General features: G+C 36.6%; 1 protein-coding gene across 5 annotated transcripts in view; it reads right to left on the reverse strand.

The window, feature by feature from the left end:
• Window positions 1-16,067, reverse strand: part of LOC132282358 (pleiotropic drug resistance protein 3-like) — a 41,621-nt gene extending 25,554 nt beyond the window's left edge. Inside the window, exons 1-17 of one of the 5 annotated variants that reach the window (XM_059784334.1) lie at window positions 15,874-16,067; window positions 11,718-11,841; window positions 11,510-11,595; window positions 11,274-11,358; window positions 10,778-10,940; window positions 10,595-10,671; window positions 10,397-10,450; window positions 10,165-10,255; window positions 6,630-6,931; window positions 6,260-6,550; window positions 5,846-6,159; window positions 4,377-4,537; window positions 4,188-4,291; window positions 3,936-4,089; window positions 3,782-3,847; window positions 3,520-3,599; window positions 3,101-3,433 (exon numbers count right to left, since the gene is read on the reverse strand). In XM_059784334.1, coding sequence (XP_059640317.1) covers window positions 3,101-3,433; window positions 3,520-3,599; window positions 3,782-3,847; window positions 3,936-4,089; window positions 4,188-4,291; window positions 4,377-4,537; window positions 5,846-6,159; window positions 6,260-6,550; window positions 6,630-6,931; window positions 10,165-10,255; window positions 10,397-10,450; window positions 10,595-10,671; window positions 10,778-10,940; window positions 11,274-11,358; window positions 11,510-11,595; window positions 11,718-11,841; window positions 15,874-16,052 — 2,664 coding nt within the window. In that variant the 5' untranslated portion in view covers window positions 16,053-16,067. Of the gene's footprint in view, window positions 1-3,100; window positions 3,434-3,519; window positions 3,627-3,739; window positions 3,848-3,935; window positions 4,090-4,187; window positions 4,292-4,376; window positions 4,538-5,845; window positions 6,160-6,259; window positions 6,551-6,629; window positions 6,932-10,164; window positions 10,256-10,396; window positions 10,451-10,594; window positions 10,672-10,777; window positions 10,941-11,273; window positions 11,362-11,509; window positions 11,596-11,713; window positions 11,842-15,873 lie in introns of all 5 variants that reach the window. The other 4 variants (XM_059784116.1, XM_059784047.1, XM_059784264.1 and 1 more) reach the window with 4 other exon arrangements.
• Window positions 16,068-18,608: the final 2,541 nt, after the last annotated feature.

Below are 18,608 nucleotides of genomic sequence, written 5' to 3' on the forward strand. Positions count from 1 at the left end.
GCGATTCTGATCGCGATTCCAATCTCATACAAGGACAATACAATTGTCGTTTCCCACACCCATGAATTCATATAGCTCTGATACCATGTTCAAATTCATGAGAGAAAGAGAGAGAGAGAGAGAGAGAGAATTTTGTGTCACTGTATTGTATTTCACCCTTTAGCCAAATGAGGCTTATATAAAGGAATAGAGTTATAACCTAATTACACAATGCTACTTAATTACACAATAATCCTAACTACTATGGGTAATTACATAATGACCCAACATAAGTATATATATACATAAACATTCTAACGGAGGTGAAGCATGCGGTGGTGGCAGATATGGGAGAGCTAGTTGGGATGTGAGATTTCGCAGAAATTTTAACGATTAGGAGTTGGTGGAGTTAACTGATTTAATGGGATTAATTTATTGTCAAGTGGTGGAGGGGGAAGGAAGGGATGAGATGGTGTGGAAGGGGGATTCTAGAGGGGTGTTTAAGGTGAGGCTGTTTTATAAAAGTCTTATGATTCTGAAAAGTAATGAGTTTCCTTGGAAGGCTGTTTGGAGGACTTCAGCTCCACTAAAGGTGGCTTTTTTCACGTGGACAACGGCGCTTGGCAGTTCTCACTTTGGATAATCTCTGAAAAAGACGCCGAATAACAATTAATTGGTGTTGTATGTGTAAGATGGCGGGTGAATCGGTTAACCATCTCTTGTTACATTGTAGGGTGGCAGCGGATGTTTGGAGTATGTTGCTGATTATTTTTGGGGCGGAATGGGTAGTGTCCAGTAACATGTTGGATATGTTAGAAGCTTGGAGAGGGAGTAGGGTGGATAGTCGGATTAGGAAGGCGTGGAGGGTTGCACCTCTTTGTACTTGGTGGGGGTCGTGGAATGAGAGGAATAGGAGATCTTTTGAAGGCCAGGAGTTGTCTGTGTGGGTTATCAAGGCGAATATTCTTCATTATCTTTATTCTTGGGTTAATGGGATAAATTGCCCATCTGTAGATAGTTTATTGGATTTTGTTGACAACTTATTGTTGTATTGACGTGTTTACATTCTTTTATTTTATTTTTTGTTAATGGTTCACTCCTCTCTGAGTGCGTTTTTGTTAATATATCGTTAACTTATCAAAAGAAAATGAGGAGGTTTACATGGATCAACCACCTGGTTATGTTGTTGATGGTAGTGAGCACCTTGTTTGTGGACTGCGGAAGGCTCTCTATGGCCTAAAACAGTCCCCACGTGCTTGGTTTGATAGATTTAGTGCTATGGTGATTGAGTTTGGTTTTCAGCGCTCTACTTCTGATCATTTCATCTTTATTCATCACTCTTCTGCTGGTAAGATTGTTTTGATTGTTTATGTCGATGATATTATTATATCTGGAAGCGATTCAACAAGCATTGTAGAATTGAAATGATATCTGGGTTAACATTTCCATACTAAAGACTAAGGCGCTCTTTGCTATTTTTTTGGGATTGAAGTTGCTTGTTCTCGTCAAGGCATCTCCTTGTCTCAACGGAAATTTGTTCTTGATCTTTTGGCTGAGATCAGTCTTTTAGGTGCTCGACCGGCTGATACTCCTATGGACTCTATAGTCAAACTTGATGGTGAACATGGGGAGTTGTTTGCCGATATTGGCTGATATCGGTGCCTAGTTGGGAAATTGATCTATCTTACTATTACTCACCTGGATATTACTTATGCTGTTGGTGTGGTCAGTCAACATATGTATGCCCCTCGCCGACCTCACTTTGAGGCTGTTTGTCGTATTCTGTGTTATTTGAAGGGTGCACCTGGTAATGGATTGTTGTATAAGCCTTCTTCTTCTTTATCTGTAATAGGTTTTAGTGATGCTGATTGGCTACATCTGGTTGTTGCACCTTTGTTGGTGGTAATCTTGTTACTTGGCACAGTAAAAAGCAGACGGTAGTTGCTCGTTCTAGTGCGGAGGCTGAATATCGTGCCATGGCTCACACCGCCTCTGAGATGTTATGGGTTCGCTCTCTTCTCCAGGATATGGGTATTAATGTTCCTACTCTATGTCGATGCATTGTGATTACCAGCCTACTATCTTCATTGCTAGCAATCCTGTGTTTCATGAGCGTACCAAGCATATAGAGGTGGATTGTTATTTTATTCGAGATTTTTTTTTTTTTTGATAAGTTATTTTATTCGAGATTTGTTGATGCGGAAACAAATTGTTACTCCATATATTTGCTCTAAGGATTAGCTAGGTGATATTCTTACGAAGCCGTTGCCTCGTGGTGCATTTCAACGGTTGTGCTTCAAGCTGGGCATGTTTAATCTTTATGCTCCAGCTAGAGGGGGAGTGTTAGATGTAATTATTGTAGTAATGAGTAATGATCATGGGTATTATTGTACTTCTGCTCATCTTAATAATATATAAGCTTGTAATTCCTAAAGCTTCAAGGATTTCAACACTACATCAAGTTTCACACAACAAACCAACAATCAGACACTACTAGTCATTGGAATCAAATCACAGGTTGAAGAGTGGATTACTTGAGGAGTGGATTCGTTGACTGATAGAAGCATAGATCGGATTGGATCGTATGACGTGAGTCTGGGTTAGAGGTAACAGGGGATTCTTGGGTTTAGAATTTGGTTACTCTAGTGTGTAATACTTTTCTTCTGTTAGTGGATTTGATTTGCCTCGACTAGGTCCTCTTTGTGGGGGTTTCCCACTTAAAAATTGGTGTTCGTGTGTGTGGATGAATTTTTTCCTTATGGTGTGTGTATTTTGCTCTTTATATTTCTGCACTCTATCTATTTTTACATGCTTTTCGATTGATAGTTAAATTTCAGTTAATTGTGATAGTTGAAATTTAAAAATTGATTAAAGTTTGTTGTTTTGTTTACAAGACCAATTCACCTTCCCTCTAGGTCTAGTTAGGCATAGCCTACTCTAACATCAGAGCCTACGGCTAATCCTTCAAGCACCAGGCACAAACTTCAAATTCTCCAGTACAGTGAGCTTTTCCAAAAAGTCAATAAATCTTCAAAAGATGGAGAAACTATGTGTAGATTGAGTTGAAATTGAATATTGTAGAGGCGCATTTCATCATAATATATAAAAAAACACATCTTACAGTTCTTATTTGTGTATCAATTTGAGGGGGTAGCCGCAACCAAGCTGAGAATATCACAGATTCCTCTACAGTAATTTGGGGAGAATGAATATCAGTCTGCTCGCAGTACCCTGATATCCTAGCAAATGTTTCTTGGACCTTGGGAAATCCTCCAATTCTGATATCTCCTTCTGTAGAACCACTAATTTTCCTTCCAGCAAGTACATCCATGAGAGTTGTTTTTCCAGCTCCGCTTACACCCATCAAAGCTGTAAGAATTCCTGGCCTGAATGCTCCTGTCATGTCATGAAGAAGCTGGAGTCTTCTATCTGTGAATCCTTGTCTTCTCATTTCCTGCGTCAAAACAAATGCATCAGAAACAGTGACCAACAAATGGTATCTTTAACTCATGAGAGTCTAACATGAAAATGAATAATTACCAGTGGAGTATCAACAAAATACTGAACACGTTCAAATGTTAATGTCATAGGCTCGAAGGGTAAGACCATCCTTGCTGCATCTTCAGATATTGAAGTTGTAACAAAAACTGATTAGCTTTCCTTTTTGAGTCCATATTGTTTGTCATCTTTTTATAAGAAATAGGTTGAATACAGGGAAGTATCATCTCACCCGCATTTCCTGTATAATGTAATGCGTGTGTTTTTGAAGGTGGTTCTTTATCCTTGTGTGTCTCATCTTTGCAATCTTCATCTTGTTGCAGCTGGCAGAGTTTTTCATAAGAAATAATTGCCCGGGATGTTGCTGGAGCTAATTTCATACAAATTTTTATTGCGGGTCAGCAGTCTTCATTCTCAATCTATAAACAGAGATGAATACGAAGCAGAGGCAAACTTACACTTAAGGTATGTCAAAGCTAAGGTAAATCCAATATTGAAAACTATTGCGAATCCAAACAGTGCACCCAGTGATATCCAATAGAAGTAAGCTTTAAAGTTCACCCCATGGCGTGACAGAGTTTCTTGTCCAACAGTCAAGTTTCCTGATGTGACCTATAAACAGTAGTAGTTGTAGTTGACGAACAATAAATTTAACATTTGTTTTAGTTTTGTTAACAAAGGACTATAGTATTCTGTGGATAAATTCTGACCTTTTCCCATCTTGGAGCTAGGAATTCGTTTATGGACACTCCTATTTCTGCATATGACAATGGACAAGTCCAAAAACCCCACCACAACCAAGGTGGCAAAGAAGCTGTCAAGTTTAAGATTATATTGATCAGAAAACGATTCATATGGCTCCAACAGAAATTAGTGAAGGAAGTTTCAGACGTCCTTACATTGTGGAATAATGAATCCGCCAAGCAACAGCATAAAAAGTATGGAGATGTTACAGCTAAATATTGCAGCCATCTCAGTTTGACAAATTGATGCAAGGAAACGAAAGAGGGCTATTGATGCTTGATGTAGAGCGAAAAACAGAAGGAATTGGCACAAAAACCTAGAAACAACATTAAATTGAAAGAACTTTAGGCAATGTGATTTATGTTGGCGAATTTCATGCCAAGAGCTGGAAGTCTGTAATTTTATTTTATTTTTAGATAGATTTTGAATGTTAGTTAGAGAGTGAATTGGTTACCTCTTGTCTAAGGGCATATTCAAGAAAGCAAATCTACATTCAAGGGAAAAATTAAGGTTCATGCATTCATCAACTAGGATTTCATAGTTTCTTTGTTTGATTCATAAAATCCCTTTTTGATATGCATTAAAGTGTTTTTGGAAACTGCTTAGAATAAAATCCTGGTTTGAAGTAGCACAAGGCACTTCAATCAATCAAAGAATCAGTCCAAGGTCACTGGACAACTGTCGGCTTGTCTCGGTCATTTACAATATACGAAAATCAGTTTCCTTTTCAAGACAAATCTCTTAAATCCCCAACTGTTTTATAATGTTAAACTCTATATAAAGACCTCTTGTGCTGAGGCAAGTGTTTTATAACGTTAAACTCTATAAAAACCTCTTGTGCTCAGGAAAAACTAAACAAGCATAATATTTTTTCTCTCTGAGCATAACTTAGAATTAGAGCATATAGCGTGAGTTGAGAGTGAATTTTAGCAGATTTTTGCTAGACTATTGGTTTATTTCATCTATCCAAAAAGTTTGGTGAGTTTGCATGTAAGGTGTTGATCGTCCATTATTACTGAGCTTACACTGTACTCGGTACCAAAGAAGATACTTGGATTGGATGACTAGTCATGGAGATCAAAGTGCTTGTGGAGAAGAAAATCAAGTGAAGCGTGGATCTGTTGAAAGAGGAGTTGAATGGCTTCGAGACTTAAGTGAAGTTTGGTATCAGTCTGTCAAGAGGTAATTAGGTTTTTTTCTAGGAATTGGGAAAACCGATTAACCTAATTGTAATACTTCTTTCATTAGTTGATTTGATCTGTGTATCAGGTCCCGTGGTTTCCCCCCTGAGGTTTTCACTCGAAAAACTGTCCATTGTGTTGTTTTTACCTTACTTCATTGTTTTTGTGATTTGTGAGATGATGGATTGAGTTATTAGTTTGGCAGTTAAGATTAACTATTTAAATTTCTATTAGTTTAGGTAAATTTAAAAGTTAGTTAAAAGATTCAATTAATTAACCTAGAAAGACCTTTTCACCCCCCTTCCCCTTCTAGGTCTGGATCACGGCCTTGCGCTACCCTCTGGCGGAGCTTAGGGTTAAAATCCTATATCCCTCAAACTTAATTAGCTTTGTGTGCGTGTTTGGAGGGAGAAAGTGCAATTAGGTGATCTTTTCTTTCTCACCTTTCTACTTCTGGGCTATATCCTATGACATAGTATGTAAGAGCTGTCCAAGTAAAGGACTCCACCAGGGAAAAGGGGATCTTCAGTAGAGAAGCTGGAATTGCATAAGCCCATGCAGGATAGAAGTTAAAATCCCTCTGTTTGTAAAAAACCGCAAGTCTAGAGACAGTCATAAACAATTCTTCAACTCCATTGGTCAGGATTCTGATAATCCCATAAAACAAAGAGCCCATAAAATAATTTGAATGCTTCAAGTCCACATCCATCCTGGTACGCAGATATACTGTCATTGTTATGAGTGCAACAATCACGAGCTGCAATAGGGGAAAAAAGAACGCTTGCATAAGGATTCATTCCTGTAAGTAAGTAGCTAACAAATGGAATACCCAAGACTAAATCTGAAAACTAAATTACCTGTGCTAATTTGAATACGTGAACAGATGAATTTCGTCTCATAAGTAGAACTTCTCTGTCAATGCAAGCTTTGAACAACTCCCATCTGGTCACAGAGTATTTGCTGTCATTGCTAGGGGAAAGGAAAATCTGCTGGGACTGGAAATTGTCAAATGTCTTTGAAAGTTCCTCATCTAGCCTTTGTCCAATATGAGATGCCTTAAATTTTTCAGAGAATTCATCCACTGTAATATATCTATAAGGCAACTCAATACTGTACCAATAATGTTCCTGGTCCTTAATGGAGATTACCTGTGCATATTGTAGCTGGGCATGTGAAATAAGGTAAATCTGAAGAAGAAAAAGAATGTACGATATTTGATGTATGTACCTCTTGAAGAAATTCAGCAACACCCTTTCTTTCTGGGCACCTGAAACCGCAATCCTCAAAAAACTTTAGAATATCGGCTCGAGGGCCATGGTATACTATTTTTCCTTCCGCAAATAAGATAATGTCATCAAAGAGATCAAAGGTTTCTGGTGCTGGCTGAAGAAGTGAGATCAATGCAGTAACATCTGTGACGTGCACTAATTGCTGAAGACAAGTTACAATTTGAAAGGTAGTGGAGCTATCCAAGCCATTTGAGATTTCATCCATAAAAAATGCTCTTTTTGGACTGACAATCATCTCTCCTACCATAGGAAATACACAATTGGAACTTAAGCCTAGGTAAGGAGAAAACAACTGAAATATATGATGGAAAATAAGCTGAGAAATCTTGCAAATGATGATTAATGTGAAACTAAAATTCAGTATATATTGCTGTTTGTAGAAGGGCTTTAGGACCTGATGGTGTTTCTATTGAGGTTTGGAAGTGTCTAGGAGAAGTTGACTTGTCTTGGTTAACAAAATTGTTTAATAAGATAATAACAACTGAGAAGATGTATGGTGAGCCGTGCAGGCAATTCTATTGAGGTTTTGAAGTTCTAGGAGAAGTTGGCTTGCGTTGGTTAACAAAATTGTTTAATAAGATAATAACAACCAAGAGTATTATAATGGCTGTAGATAAAAATAAAGGGGATTTACAAAGTTGTAATAATTATTGTGGCACTAAATTAATTAGTCACACTCTGAAACTTTGGGAGAGAGTGATTAAAAAATGCCTAATACGAGAGACTGAAGTGTTGGAAATCAATTTTGATTCATTGTGGGAAGGTCAACGATGAAGGCTATTTACTTGTTGAGGAGACTAATGGAAAGAATAGAGAGAAGAGAGATCTAATATGGAGGGTTTTAGAAAAGAAAGGAATCACAAAGAAATTTATTGACGCAACAAAAGACATGTATGATGGTTAAGTATAGTTAGACACCTGTAGGGGAAACAAGTGAATTCCCAATTACTGTTGGCTTACCTCAAGGGTCAGCATTAAGCCCATACTTTTTTGCCTCGGTTATAAGGGAGTTGACAAGATACATCCAAGATGATATTCCATGATGTGTTACTTGCTGATGATATTGTTTTAGTCAATGAGATTAGAGGAGTTAATGCCAAATTTTGGAGGTTTAGAGAAGCATTAGAATTAAAAGAGTTTAGGCATGCTTCCGGATTGCTGCTGATAGGCATGCCTTGATGGCCGACTGTTATCAGCTTGATAGCAGGAGGACTACCTGGGATGTGCGTTTTTCGAGGGATTTTCAGGATTGGGAGTTGGAGGATGCCCTGGCTATTTTGGAGATGTCGTATTGCCAGGAGGTGGATTGTGGTGTAGTTGATTCTAGAGTGTGGGTGCTCTCTTCTCATGGGAGGTTTGATGTGCGTTCTTTCGATAGAGCTCTCTGATCTCCCGGCGGTTGCTTTCCCTTGAAAAGTTGTGTGGTGCACAAAAGCACCCCTCATGGCCTTTTTTGCTTCGATGACAAATCTGGAAGGATCCTGACTTGGACAATCTGAGGAGGAGGGGACATGTTATTGTCAATTGGTGTAGCATGTGCAAGCGGGATGAAGAGTCGGTCCGGTATAGGCTACAGAAGCCCCTAGTAGTTTACCTTTTAAATTAATAAGTCGGGTTGATCATCTCTTGCTGCATTATCTTGTGGCTAGGGAAAGCTGGGGCTTGCTTTTTTGCTTTGTTTGGCGTCCAGTGGGTTATTCCCCCGTCTTTGTTAGGCATGATTGAGGCTTGGAGGCAGTGTATAGTGGGTCCCCAAGCCTGTGATTTTTGGAGAGTGGTGCCCTTGTGTGTTTGGTGGTGCTTGTGGAAGGAAAGGAACAAGAGATCCTTTGATGGGGAGGAGACTCCTCTCGGGGCGCCGAAGTTCACTATTTTTAGTTCTCTTTTTTGTTGAGTTTCTTGTAAAAATTGTAAATCCCTGGGGAGAGAGTTGATTTTTTGGACATATTGAGAGGCTAAGGGCCCTATTTGGTCCTTGATTGTTTTTGTGGGCTGCGTTCCCCTTTTGAACTCTTTTTAATTCAATCTTACTTATAAAAAATAAGATAAAATAAAATAAAAGAGTTTAGGATAAGTATAAATAAAAACTGAATACATGGAGTGTAACTTTAGTAAATCTAAAAATACACATGAGAATGTAGTTCGGATTGAGAATCAAGAGGTTAAAAAACTGAACATTTTCGTTATTTAGGCTCCAATTATTCATAGTGAAGGAGAAATTTGAGATGACATTAATCATAGAATCAAGATAGGATGGGTTAAATGGAAGAGTGCATCGAGTGCATTGTGTGATAGGTGTATCACGTTATGATTGGGTGGGAAGTTCAATTGAATAAGCACGTGCATTAGGTGAGTGTAGAGAAAATAGAATATTGAGACAGATGTGCGGTAAGACTAGAAATGATAGAACTAGAAATGATCACATTCGGGAGATGGTTAAGTAACAGGCCCTTACTTCCCAAAGGGAGGTCAGGGGTTCGACCCTCCATGGAGATATGTGTGTGAGTACCAATTTAGGGAAAAACAGATGGTTAAGTACCACAAATTGGAGATACAATTTAAAATAAAAAATAAAAAATGGTTAAGATGGTTTGGACAATGCGCAAAGAAGACCTTTAAGTTCGCTAGTTAGGAAGAGTGACATAGTCACATTGAGGGTAATACTAGGGAAAGAGAAAGACCAAAGTTAACGTGGGTAGAGTTAGTAAGGAAGAATAAGATAGCATGTGGTTTGACCGAAGCTATGGATTTAGATAGAGCAAAATGGAAACATAGGATTCATGTAACTGACCCCAAGTACTTGCCTGGTAGTTGTTGTAGTAGTTGTATTGCTGTTTATAGTACATTTCAAACTTCTGTAATATTAGATCATCATGTGTTGATATTTTCACTGACCTAGCAATTCAACTTTTTCTTGTATTGCTATTTTTTTTAGCTCGATATATAAATATTAGAGGAGATATGGTATTTAATAGAAAAGAGTGGGAAAAAGAATATGTGGCCAGCCCCATCTATATGGGAAAAGCTAAGGATGATCATGATGATAATGTTTGATGTATACGTGTGTGGACTACAACTCCAGTTGTTTCAAGAATCATATTGGAATAATGAAATGCACCACCTTCTAAGAGAATTATATATCATGTTATTGTAAAATTTTTGATCCTATGTTCCTTTCATTATAACAACAGTCAAATTCCTAGAAATATTTCCTAAAATTGTTTTGCTTAATACTAAATTGATTCTAAATAATGGTCTCTACTAAAACTTTTGTTGTGTTGATAGCCATGGGGTCTGTTCTATTTTTGTTAATTCACAAGGTCAGATTGATCTAGTTAATGGTGTCAATGTCTTTATCAAGCTTGTATAGTAACAATTTAAATATGTTGACGCAGAATGAAGAGGATATTTGAGAATTTAAAGCTAAAGAATGGATGTAATAAAAAAATGTATAAAATTCGCTGACCACCCACCGGTTGCCAGCCTTCTCTTCTGACCACCCGATATGCCTCGTCTCATGACATCACCTACAAGTGTATCAGCACAAATATCCAGTCCAAGGATCTGAGCAGCAATAAATATGGTATCAAAATGGAGAACAGATTAAAAGCAATGGTTCTTGCACAATTTGCTGGTATCACTACATCAGAACGCTTCATCCCATTTTATACAGGATTCTGTATTTCCGGAAATCCTTCAAGTTACCTTCAGAGTGTAATCAGTTTGAAGGTTTTTCTCTAGCCCACTGATTGATATCGCCTGTAAAGGAGAAAACATAGTGTATTTTTCCTCAGACACTGCCCACTTACATGGCAATGATATATATGTTCCTATACATTATTAGCTTAAAAAAAAAAACTTCTGTTTCTTGAAAAAAGATATATATGAACAAATCATATTTACCTTCATGTATGTATCTATGTCTGGATCAGGAATAATTCCTGCATGCTTCTCCCTTTGACTGATTTCCACCATGATTCCTTTACAGAGAGACCGAGAAGTTAGCTAATAGACATCTGTGATATCAAGCTGCATTGCCTATGGCAAATCGGAGATTGTTTCAGAGGCCAAGAAAAGAGTACCTACCTGTCCTGCTTTCGACACCTTGGCAACGAGCAGAGAAATCAATTGTTTCCCGTACTGTCATCTCAGGAATAAGCAGGTCATATTGGCTTATGTAAGCTGTTGTTTTCTGAGTCGTAAGATTATTATCCGGCCTGCATCCATTGTAAGAAATTTCACCAGTGACCTGAACAGAAATCGACTCTGGTTGGTCACTGATCAGAACTTCAAAAGACTTCCCATTAAGTTGTCTAGCAATTAATGTCATGACAGTTTGTCTGCCCCTCTGTGTTTACAGATTCAAAAGTATGCATGTTGTATAGTTGTGATTGCTAGCCAGAGATCTTCCTGTTCTCATGGGTAATCTTTGTTACAAATGTGGTTCACACTGTACTAGGGATGTTAAGTGCCTTGTTTGTTTTGCCAACTATAACACACTTAATTTGAATCCTTAAGCATTAACAAGTGAGAAGAACATATATATGTATGTTTGAACAAATATTAGAGAGGAGGGGAGGACCTTCAGAGATTTGTCTAGTTTTCCTGCAAGGGCCTTTAGTAAAGTGGTTTTCCCACACCCTGGAGGGCCAAGCAACAGGGTCATCCTACTATAAAACGTCAGTGAGAAACCATTTACTTGTGTAACCGGAAGTTGGGAACACATAAACAGAAACAACATTGTTAAGTATGAATTATTCTTTATGTGTATGTCTGATGCATGTGTATGAATTTGTGCATATACGGTGATTTTACCACCTTGAAGGTTTGATTATCCCACTGGCTCCTTTTGTGATACTAATTTTTGCTTCCTCTGGTTTGCAGAAAGGAACTTTGACAAAGATCTGCCCATAATCATACAGATGAGAAGCTTCGACATACGAAAGGTAAAGTAAAGCAAGTTCATTTTCAACACTGCCATGGTAAGTTCTAGCAAGAAAAGTTCAAGCCAGTCCAGTCCACTCACAGAAAAGATGCTCTTCAGAGAGTTCCATAAAGTGGGAAGAGGCTTGCCATGTACCACTTGGCATTGTGCTTCCACACACAGGTTCATGAATCTGACCTCCACGGTAGGCAATTTCACACCAACCCTACAACAAAAATCTATTTGTTCAAGCAATGACATTTCATAAATCTAGGTTTGACATTTTAATAATAATTTCCGTGTCACCCCTTGTCCACAAAAATCTTCTCTGTTAGAACTTAGAAATGGCTGGGAAATATAGGAATGATTTCTGTTTTTCTACAAATTCATTTGAAAAGCATTGGGTGGTGACCAATGTCGTTGTGCAAACCATGGCATTCATATCTATAAGATTAACCTAGCAATCTTTTGCTAGATTCAGAATGTGATTTTACTTTTATTAGCCAGCAACTAACTTCCCTCAGAAAATGCTAACGAACCAAAGCTTGTAGTTTTGTAGGTGTTTAGTGTACAACTTTGAAGTTGTGTATAGAATCACTGGACTGGTTATATAATTTGAACATTGGCTTAGATTAAAATTGCATGGACTTTTTCCCCAAAGAACATACTGCGGTTATGTCTGCATAATGTATTCTTCATATATAATGCATCCTGTTCTAGATTTTGAAGGGTTAAGTTCAAACGTTATTCGTGATCTTTTTTAATCGAGTGTGTTGGAAGGATGGACATTTCATATTGTTTTAGAAGAAGTGGTTGTCTTTGTTGGATTCGGAAGAACATCATGTTGGGCAGTTCAAGCTTTTGTTGCTGGTTAAATTAGATGACTCACTCCTGTTGGGGTGATTTTGAGATCTTCATGATAGGGTTTAAAGTTAAGTTTCTTTCACTGGTTTTGCGTCATACATGAAGATATATAGAATTAAGATTCATGTAGTCGACCCAAATAATTGGGAAAAAATGTTTGATTGTTTAGCACTCTTTCTATCCATGCACCCAAAGTCACATGAAGCTTCCTGTACAATTATTTAACTAACTGTGCATTTGGCAGCAAGACAATGTTTTACAAGAGAATACTAAAATGCAATAAATAAATTAATATTAAAATAATAATAATAATAATAATAAAACAGAGCAAATATCTATGTATTGATGTTGGACTCATAAGAAAGGCAGCTCCGACAGAAACTTACCAATGTTTCATAACATAGTCCAAACCCTCTTTCTTGGTGAATACAGCCAAGTAAATTATTTTTTTGGGACTGGGGTTTCATCGATAACACAGCCAAGTCAACCTCAAAAAGTCGAACTACAGGATACTATGCTGTATAATATAAAGATTAATTTAATTAAAAACAACCCAAATCATGTGCATATGACTAAATTATTATAAACGAGATACTCCATGATGCGGTGGTTGTGATGACGTCAGATATATTGTCGGTAGGGTGTAAGCTTGACCGGTATGTCAGAACATTGTGTTTTTTATATTTATGAAATGTACAAGTTAGGATGGTCACGTATCGAATTAAATATTAATTTTAATTCGATCCACTTTTAACGGATTAAAGAAAATGAATCTGTCACTGTGAAATAATGAATCGAATCAGATTCGTGAAATGACAGATTGAATCCATGGATTACGGGTTTTTTTTTTTTTTTTTTTTAAATTGTCTAATATTATTTATTTTAACCATAGTCTAGTAGATAAAATTTAATTTATAATATTAATTAATATATTTAAATGATAATTGACTAATAACATTCTTAGAATCCATTAAATGATCATCAACTAACACGATCAGACTCACAAATCATATTAGATTTTAATAGTCTAATCCGTAATACGATCCGTGAGTTACAAATTCAATTTTTTTGAATCTATCATTGATCCGTATGTGTAATAATTCGATCCGATTTGGACGGATGGATCGAATTTGCGGATTCACATATTATTTATCCACCCCCTAATAAAAGTTGTCCTATTTATTGATATAACAATGTACATCAAAATATAGCTTAATAATTAAGAGAGTACTAAAAATTTATAATTTAGTAATATTTTCTCATCTTAACTTTTTGAAGTGAATGTTGACGAGTGTGTGTTATTTGTGCCACCATCTCACCTTTGGCTTCGAATCTACAGCTGGATTGGTATTATTTTCAATTATTTGAGATTCATATAGTTGTTAAAAGTCCAAATTTATCTTGTGATTAAATCTATTACCCACTTGCGGCAAATATATAATAATAATATTGCAATCAAAGAGATTAACCGTACATAGCAAACATCTTCAATATTCTTTACTTGACCCTGTATCTTAGTCGATCAATTTGTCGCACTTGGGACTTAACCTCTCTGGGAGGAAGGGGTTATACTATTTCAAGTACACATATATAACTAAACACACAAATATATATATATATATATATATATATATATATATATATATACACACACACAGATATTTTCCAATTGTTAGTGTTGTCAATAATAATTAATTATTAATTAGGAACTACCAAACCGATATTTTTCTAATGACACAAATAATGTATCATGTGTTTTTTTTTTTTTTTTCTTTGACAAAAAATTCATGCACCGATTTGTTGATAAACTCAAACTCTCACCTTTCAATTTCATTCAGAATGGTGGAGGGAATAATAGGCTACAGCAAGTGTCCAGCAGAGTTTCGGGATGTTGGAGAAATCCCAAATTATTGTATTGAGGAGATTTTTCTACCTTAGAAAAACATATATTTTCATATTTTTACTTTTATTTTTTTCTTGGGGCTGGTATAAAATGACTTTAGAATGTTGTATCCCTAAGTCATTTTTGTTGAAATGGTGAAAAATATTTTATAGGTAAATTTTTTTACTCAATTTTATGTGTAATCAAGCATCGAAAAATGGAAAAAATATTTTACATAGAAAGAAACTAGCCTATAATAATAATAATAAATTACTTTGATCATTTAAGTAATTTTATACTGGGCCAATTATCATTGAATATGCAAGCAATAGTTTTAGAAATGTGTAAAAAAAAAATTAACTTTTTACTTACATATCTAATTGTGATTGGCCAATGCCAATAATTCATACATTTAAAATTTTCTCCCTTTTTTTTTTTTTTTTATTCGATTTTTCTTTCATTCATCAAGATGGTGATGTCAAACCAGGGGTGAAAATCACCTCTAGTGATATAGTGTGTTATTTCCTCCATTTTGAAAAGAGTGTTCAGAAATGGCCACGTTAGTTATGTTTGGGATGCACAGTAGGAAAATATTGGAATGCACTCTAGAAAAAAGTTGGGATGTACTTTCACTCACAAAAATAAAGGAAATGAATTACTGTGCAAATGGAGAGGATCCTTATTCGTCAAACAAGTGGCAAGCCAGTACTTGGGTGACAAACCAATCCTAAAAGGCCACTTATATATATATATATATATATATATATATATATATTGGGCTTAAAACATCAAAATATAACTTAAAAGGGCGAAGTACCCTATTTGTCCTATTCTTTAGTCATATTATTGTTTTGTACGTGGTTACTTGCATGTCAAGTTATCATCAATCAATAGATCCAATGCACACCAAAGTGTTGTATGTGTAAGCGACAAAAAATTCAAAACTTTAAATCGGAGGTTAACAATTTCCAGTGCCTCTAAGACATGCATTGAGTTCTATTGTTGGGATGACACAATCCTGTTTCATACTTGCACAATTTCAGCCAAGAAACTAACTAGTATATTTGTAGTGTATCAAACCATGCAGGCCTACTCTCCCTCTCTCTCTCTCTCTCTCTCTCTCTCTCACACACACACACACACACACACATATATATATTCTCTCTCTCTCTCACACACACAGACATATATATTCTATAGTGTCACATTTGCATGGAAGGACGGATTCAGGGGTGGGTTCATGTGGGCTTAAACTCACCCCAAAACATTTTTATTTAAGTACACTCCTTTGATAATTTTTCTTGGTATAAAGATTAACAAGAAAAGAAGTCACAAACTGGAGCAAATACTGAAAAGTGTTCACTATTTTTTTTTATTTTTCACGAGTTCGTTCACAAACATTTGTTCATCAACTGAGTGCTATTATTCCAAAAAAAAGCTGAACACAAGTCATTCATAAATATTTGATTCCACATTTAGTTGAATATTATGTCATAAGATACAGAAACTTACTTGTCCATGCGTTCTCTCATCTTAAGCAACAATCGACCATTATCTACTTCAACGTGGTTGATGAGTTTCTCCATGAACACTTGTCTCTGAAGTGGGCAAAGCTTAGTAACATCTTTCACTGTCTTGCCTTGTTTGCCGTTGATACTGTTTTCGCCATCATCATCATCAAATAGAGACATTCTAAGCCGTCTGATCGTGGGTAGTCTCTCAATGGCAGCCCATTGTAGCTCAACCTCATCATCATCTCTTTCACTTGATGAAAATCTAGCTGAGCTAGATATCTGAAGAAGAGATGAAGACCTTGCCATTTCTACCTCCATGTTTTAAGGCCTCTTTGCTATACTAAACTTATTTCTTAAAATTATATGAAGACTTGATCGATTGTCTTCTTATATAAACAACACCCATGTATATTTAGATAAATATATACATATTATATATATATATATATAGAGAGAGAGGGTCATAAGATTCGTTAGGAGTGCATTAAAGAAGATTGATTTTAAATTTATAAACAGACAAGTTGCAATTCCCGAAGTTTTTCATGCATATTAATACAATAATGCCACCATATATATTTGGTTGTTATGAAATATATCAGACATAGACATATGATCAGCCAAAACTCTCTGTGCCGGTGTTATAGAAACCTTACAACAAAATGAAATTTCTTACAATTAATTAATTAATTAATTATACTGTTACTACTATTATATTAGTGTTAGGGAAGTGATAGTCAAACCTATTGTTGTTGGAGATTTGAGAAGTTTTTTGAACTTCTTTATTGTACAAGTTTTCTATTGGGCCTATTTAATTTTATGGGTTAATTAATTGCACTAACACCTTGCGCGCAGTCCCATCACCCCCCTCAGATTTGAAAAGTTTACAAACACGCTCCTTTAGGCTATTGTAGTATTAAAACATTATCAAAATGCCCCCACTCATGAAATAACTCATTTAACCTTTCTAACTAATGCCATTTAACTTCGAAACCAACCACCACCACAACACCTAGACACTACCACCACCATCCCAAATAGAAGACCCATTCATATACATGGCCAAATTATTTAATTAGCCCAATCCAGATGTTTAAATGAAAAGATAATTATTCCTAATAAAATATATTTGGAATAATTATTTTTTAAGGATAATTATCATAATATAACCGCCCCGGCCCAGTTATGATTTTATCCTTATCAGAAGAGGACACGTTTCATCATCCAATGGATACAAGAAGCCTATAAATAGTGGCTTGGAGGAAAGAGGAAGGCACATAAATTCAGAATTCAGAAATCCAGAATTCCAGAGAGAAATACAGAAACTCTGCCAATACTCATCCCCAATATCCAAACCCAAAAGCGAAGCACACTAAGCACATTAAATCGTGCCGTTCTTCATCAAATTTTACGGTGATCAACAACAAGCACATCAAATCGTGCCGTTCTTCATCCAAATTCCATGGTGATTCAAGATTAAGCTCATTCAGCCGTTGGATCCAACCAACGAAAAGGAGATCGAATCAAAGGGCCTTATTCTTTTGTAAAGAATATTACAGATGATTGTACTCTAATTTTTCTAATTTAATAAAATATTATTTTTGCTCCATATTTTGTTCTTATTTGTAAACTACAAAATTTGTGTGTACAAATCTCTGGCACACCCAGTGAGACATCCTTTGCCTCTCAATTTCTTTCTCGTACCATCAAGTTTCTTCATTATCAGATTATATGGCTCCCCTTGAAACTCAGACAAATAAGAAAGTCCAAAAGAACATCGCTATTGCAAAGGTTAACGCCAAAGCCACCATGAAAAATGGCACGAAGGCCAAATCAAGTGATGGAAGTACCTTGGCGAGCCCTGTGACACGTAGCAAGTCCCAGGCAATCGCGTTATCCAAACATTAGCAAGACTTGGTGAAAACCAATCCTGCAAAGCTGGCGAACGTGAAAACTCAACATGTCTAGAAACCTGACGTTGTTTTAGAGGAGATTCCGCCACCAGATTCACCTTATTCCATCCATGATGCTCACTCTAGTGTCAGTTCACCCCCAGATCTCAAGGCCTATCATACTCAGATATAGTCGCTGCTATGATGACTGGAACTGCCACGGTGGAGGAACAATTAACAACTATGGCTCGTTCCATTGAGAACCTCACAAAGACTTTTGAAGAAAAGGACTTGCAAATCGCTACACTGATGAACAAATTGGAGGTTCAGACCTTTGGTGAATCACCAGTACCGTCTGGGAATCCTACAGCTTCCACAGCGGTGCCATCTAGGAATCCCACATCTTCCACAGCAGTGCCATCTGGGAATCTTGCAACTTCTACACCACCACCGTCTAGGAATCCTAATTCTATGGCACAAGGTACTCGTATAGAGGACCCCAAACAGACATCGGTGATAGAACAAGCGGCTAGTCAAACCAATCATGCTTCTTCAGTCTCTTCATTATTTGTCGAACAATAGCAAGATATGATAACGAATATAATTCGAGCCCAATACGGAGGAGTCTCATAGAGCACTTTCATGTACTCAAAGCCCTATACAAAGAGAATCGACAGTATGAGGATGCATGTCGGATACCAACCTCTGAAGATTCAGCAATTTGACAGAAAGGGCAACCCTAAGTAACACATTGCCTATTTTGTCAAGACTTGCAACAATGCCGGAACTAATAGGGACTTACTAGTTAAACAGTTTGTTCACTCCCTTAAAGGAAACGCGTTCG

This window comes from Cornus florida, unplaced genomic scaffold, assembly GCF_030987335.1.
Source record: "Cornus florida cultivar Cherokee Brave unplaced genomic scaffold, ASM3098733v1 CherokeeBrave_3.0.0_Hap2_Chr01, whole genome shotgun sequence".
Lineage (NCBI taxonomy): Eukaryota > Viridiplantae > Streptophyta > Magnoliopsida > Cornales > Cornaceae > Cornus > Cornus florida.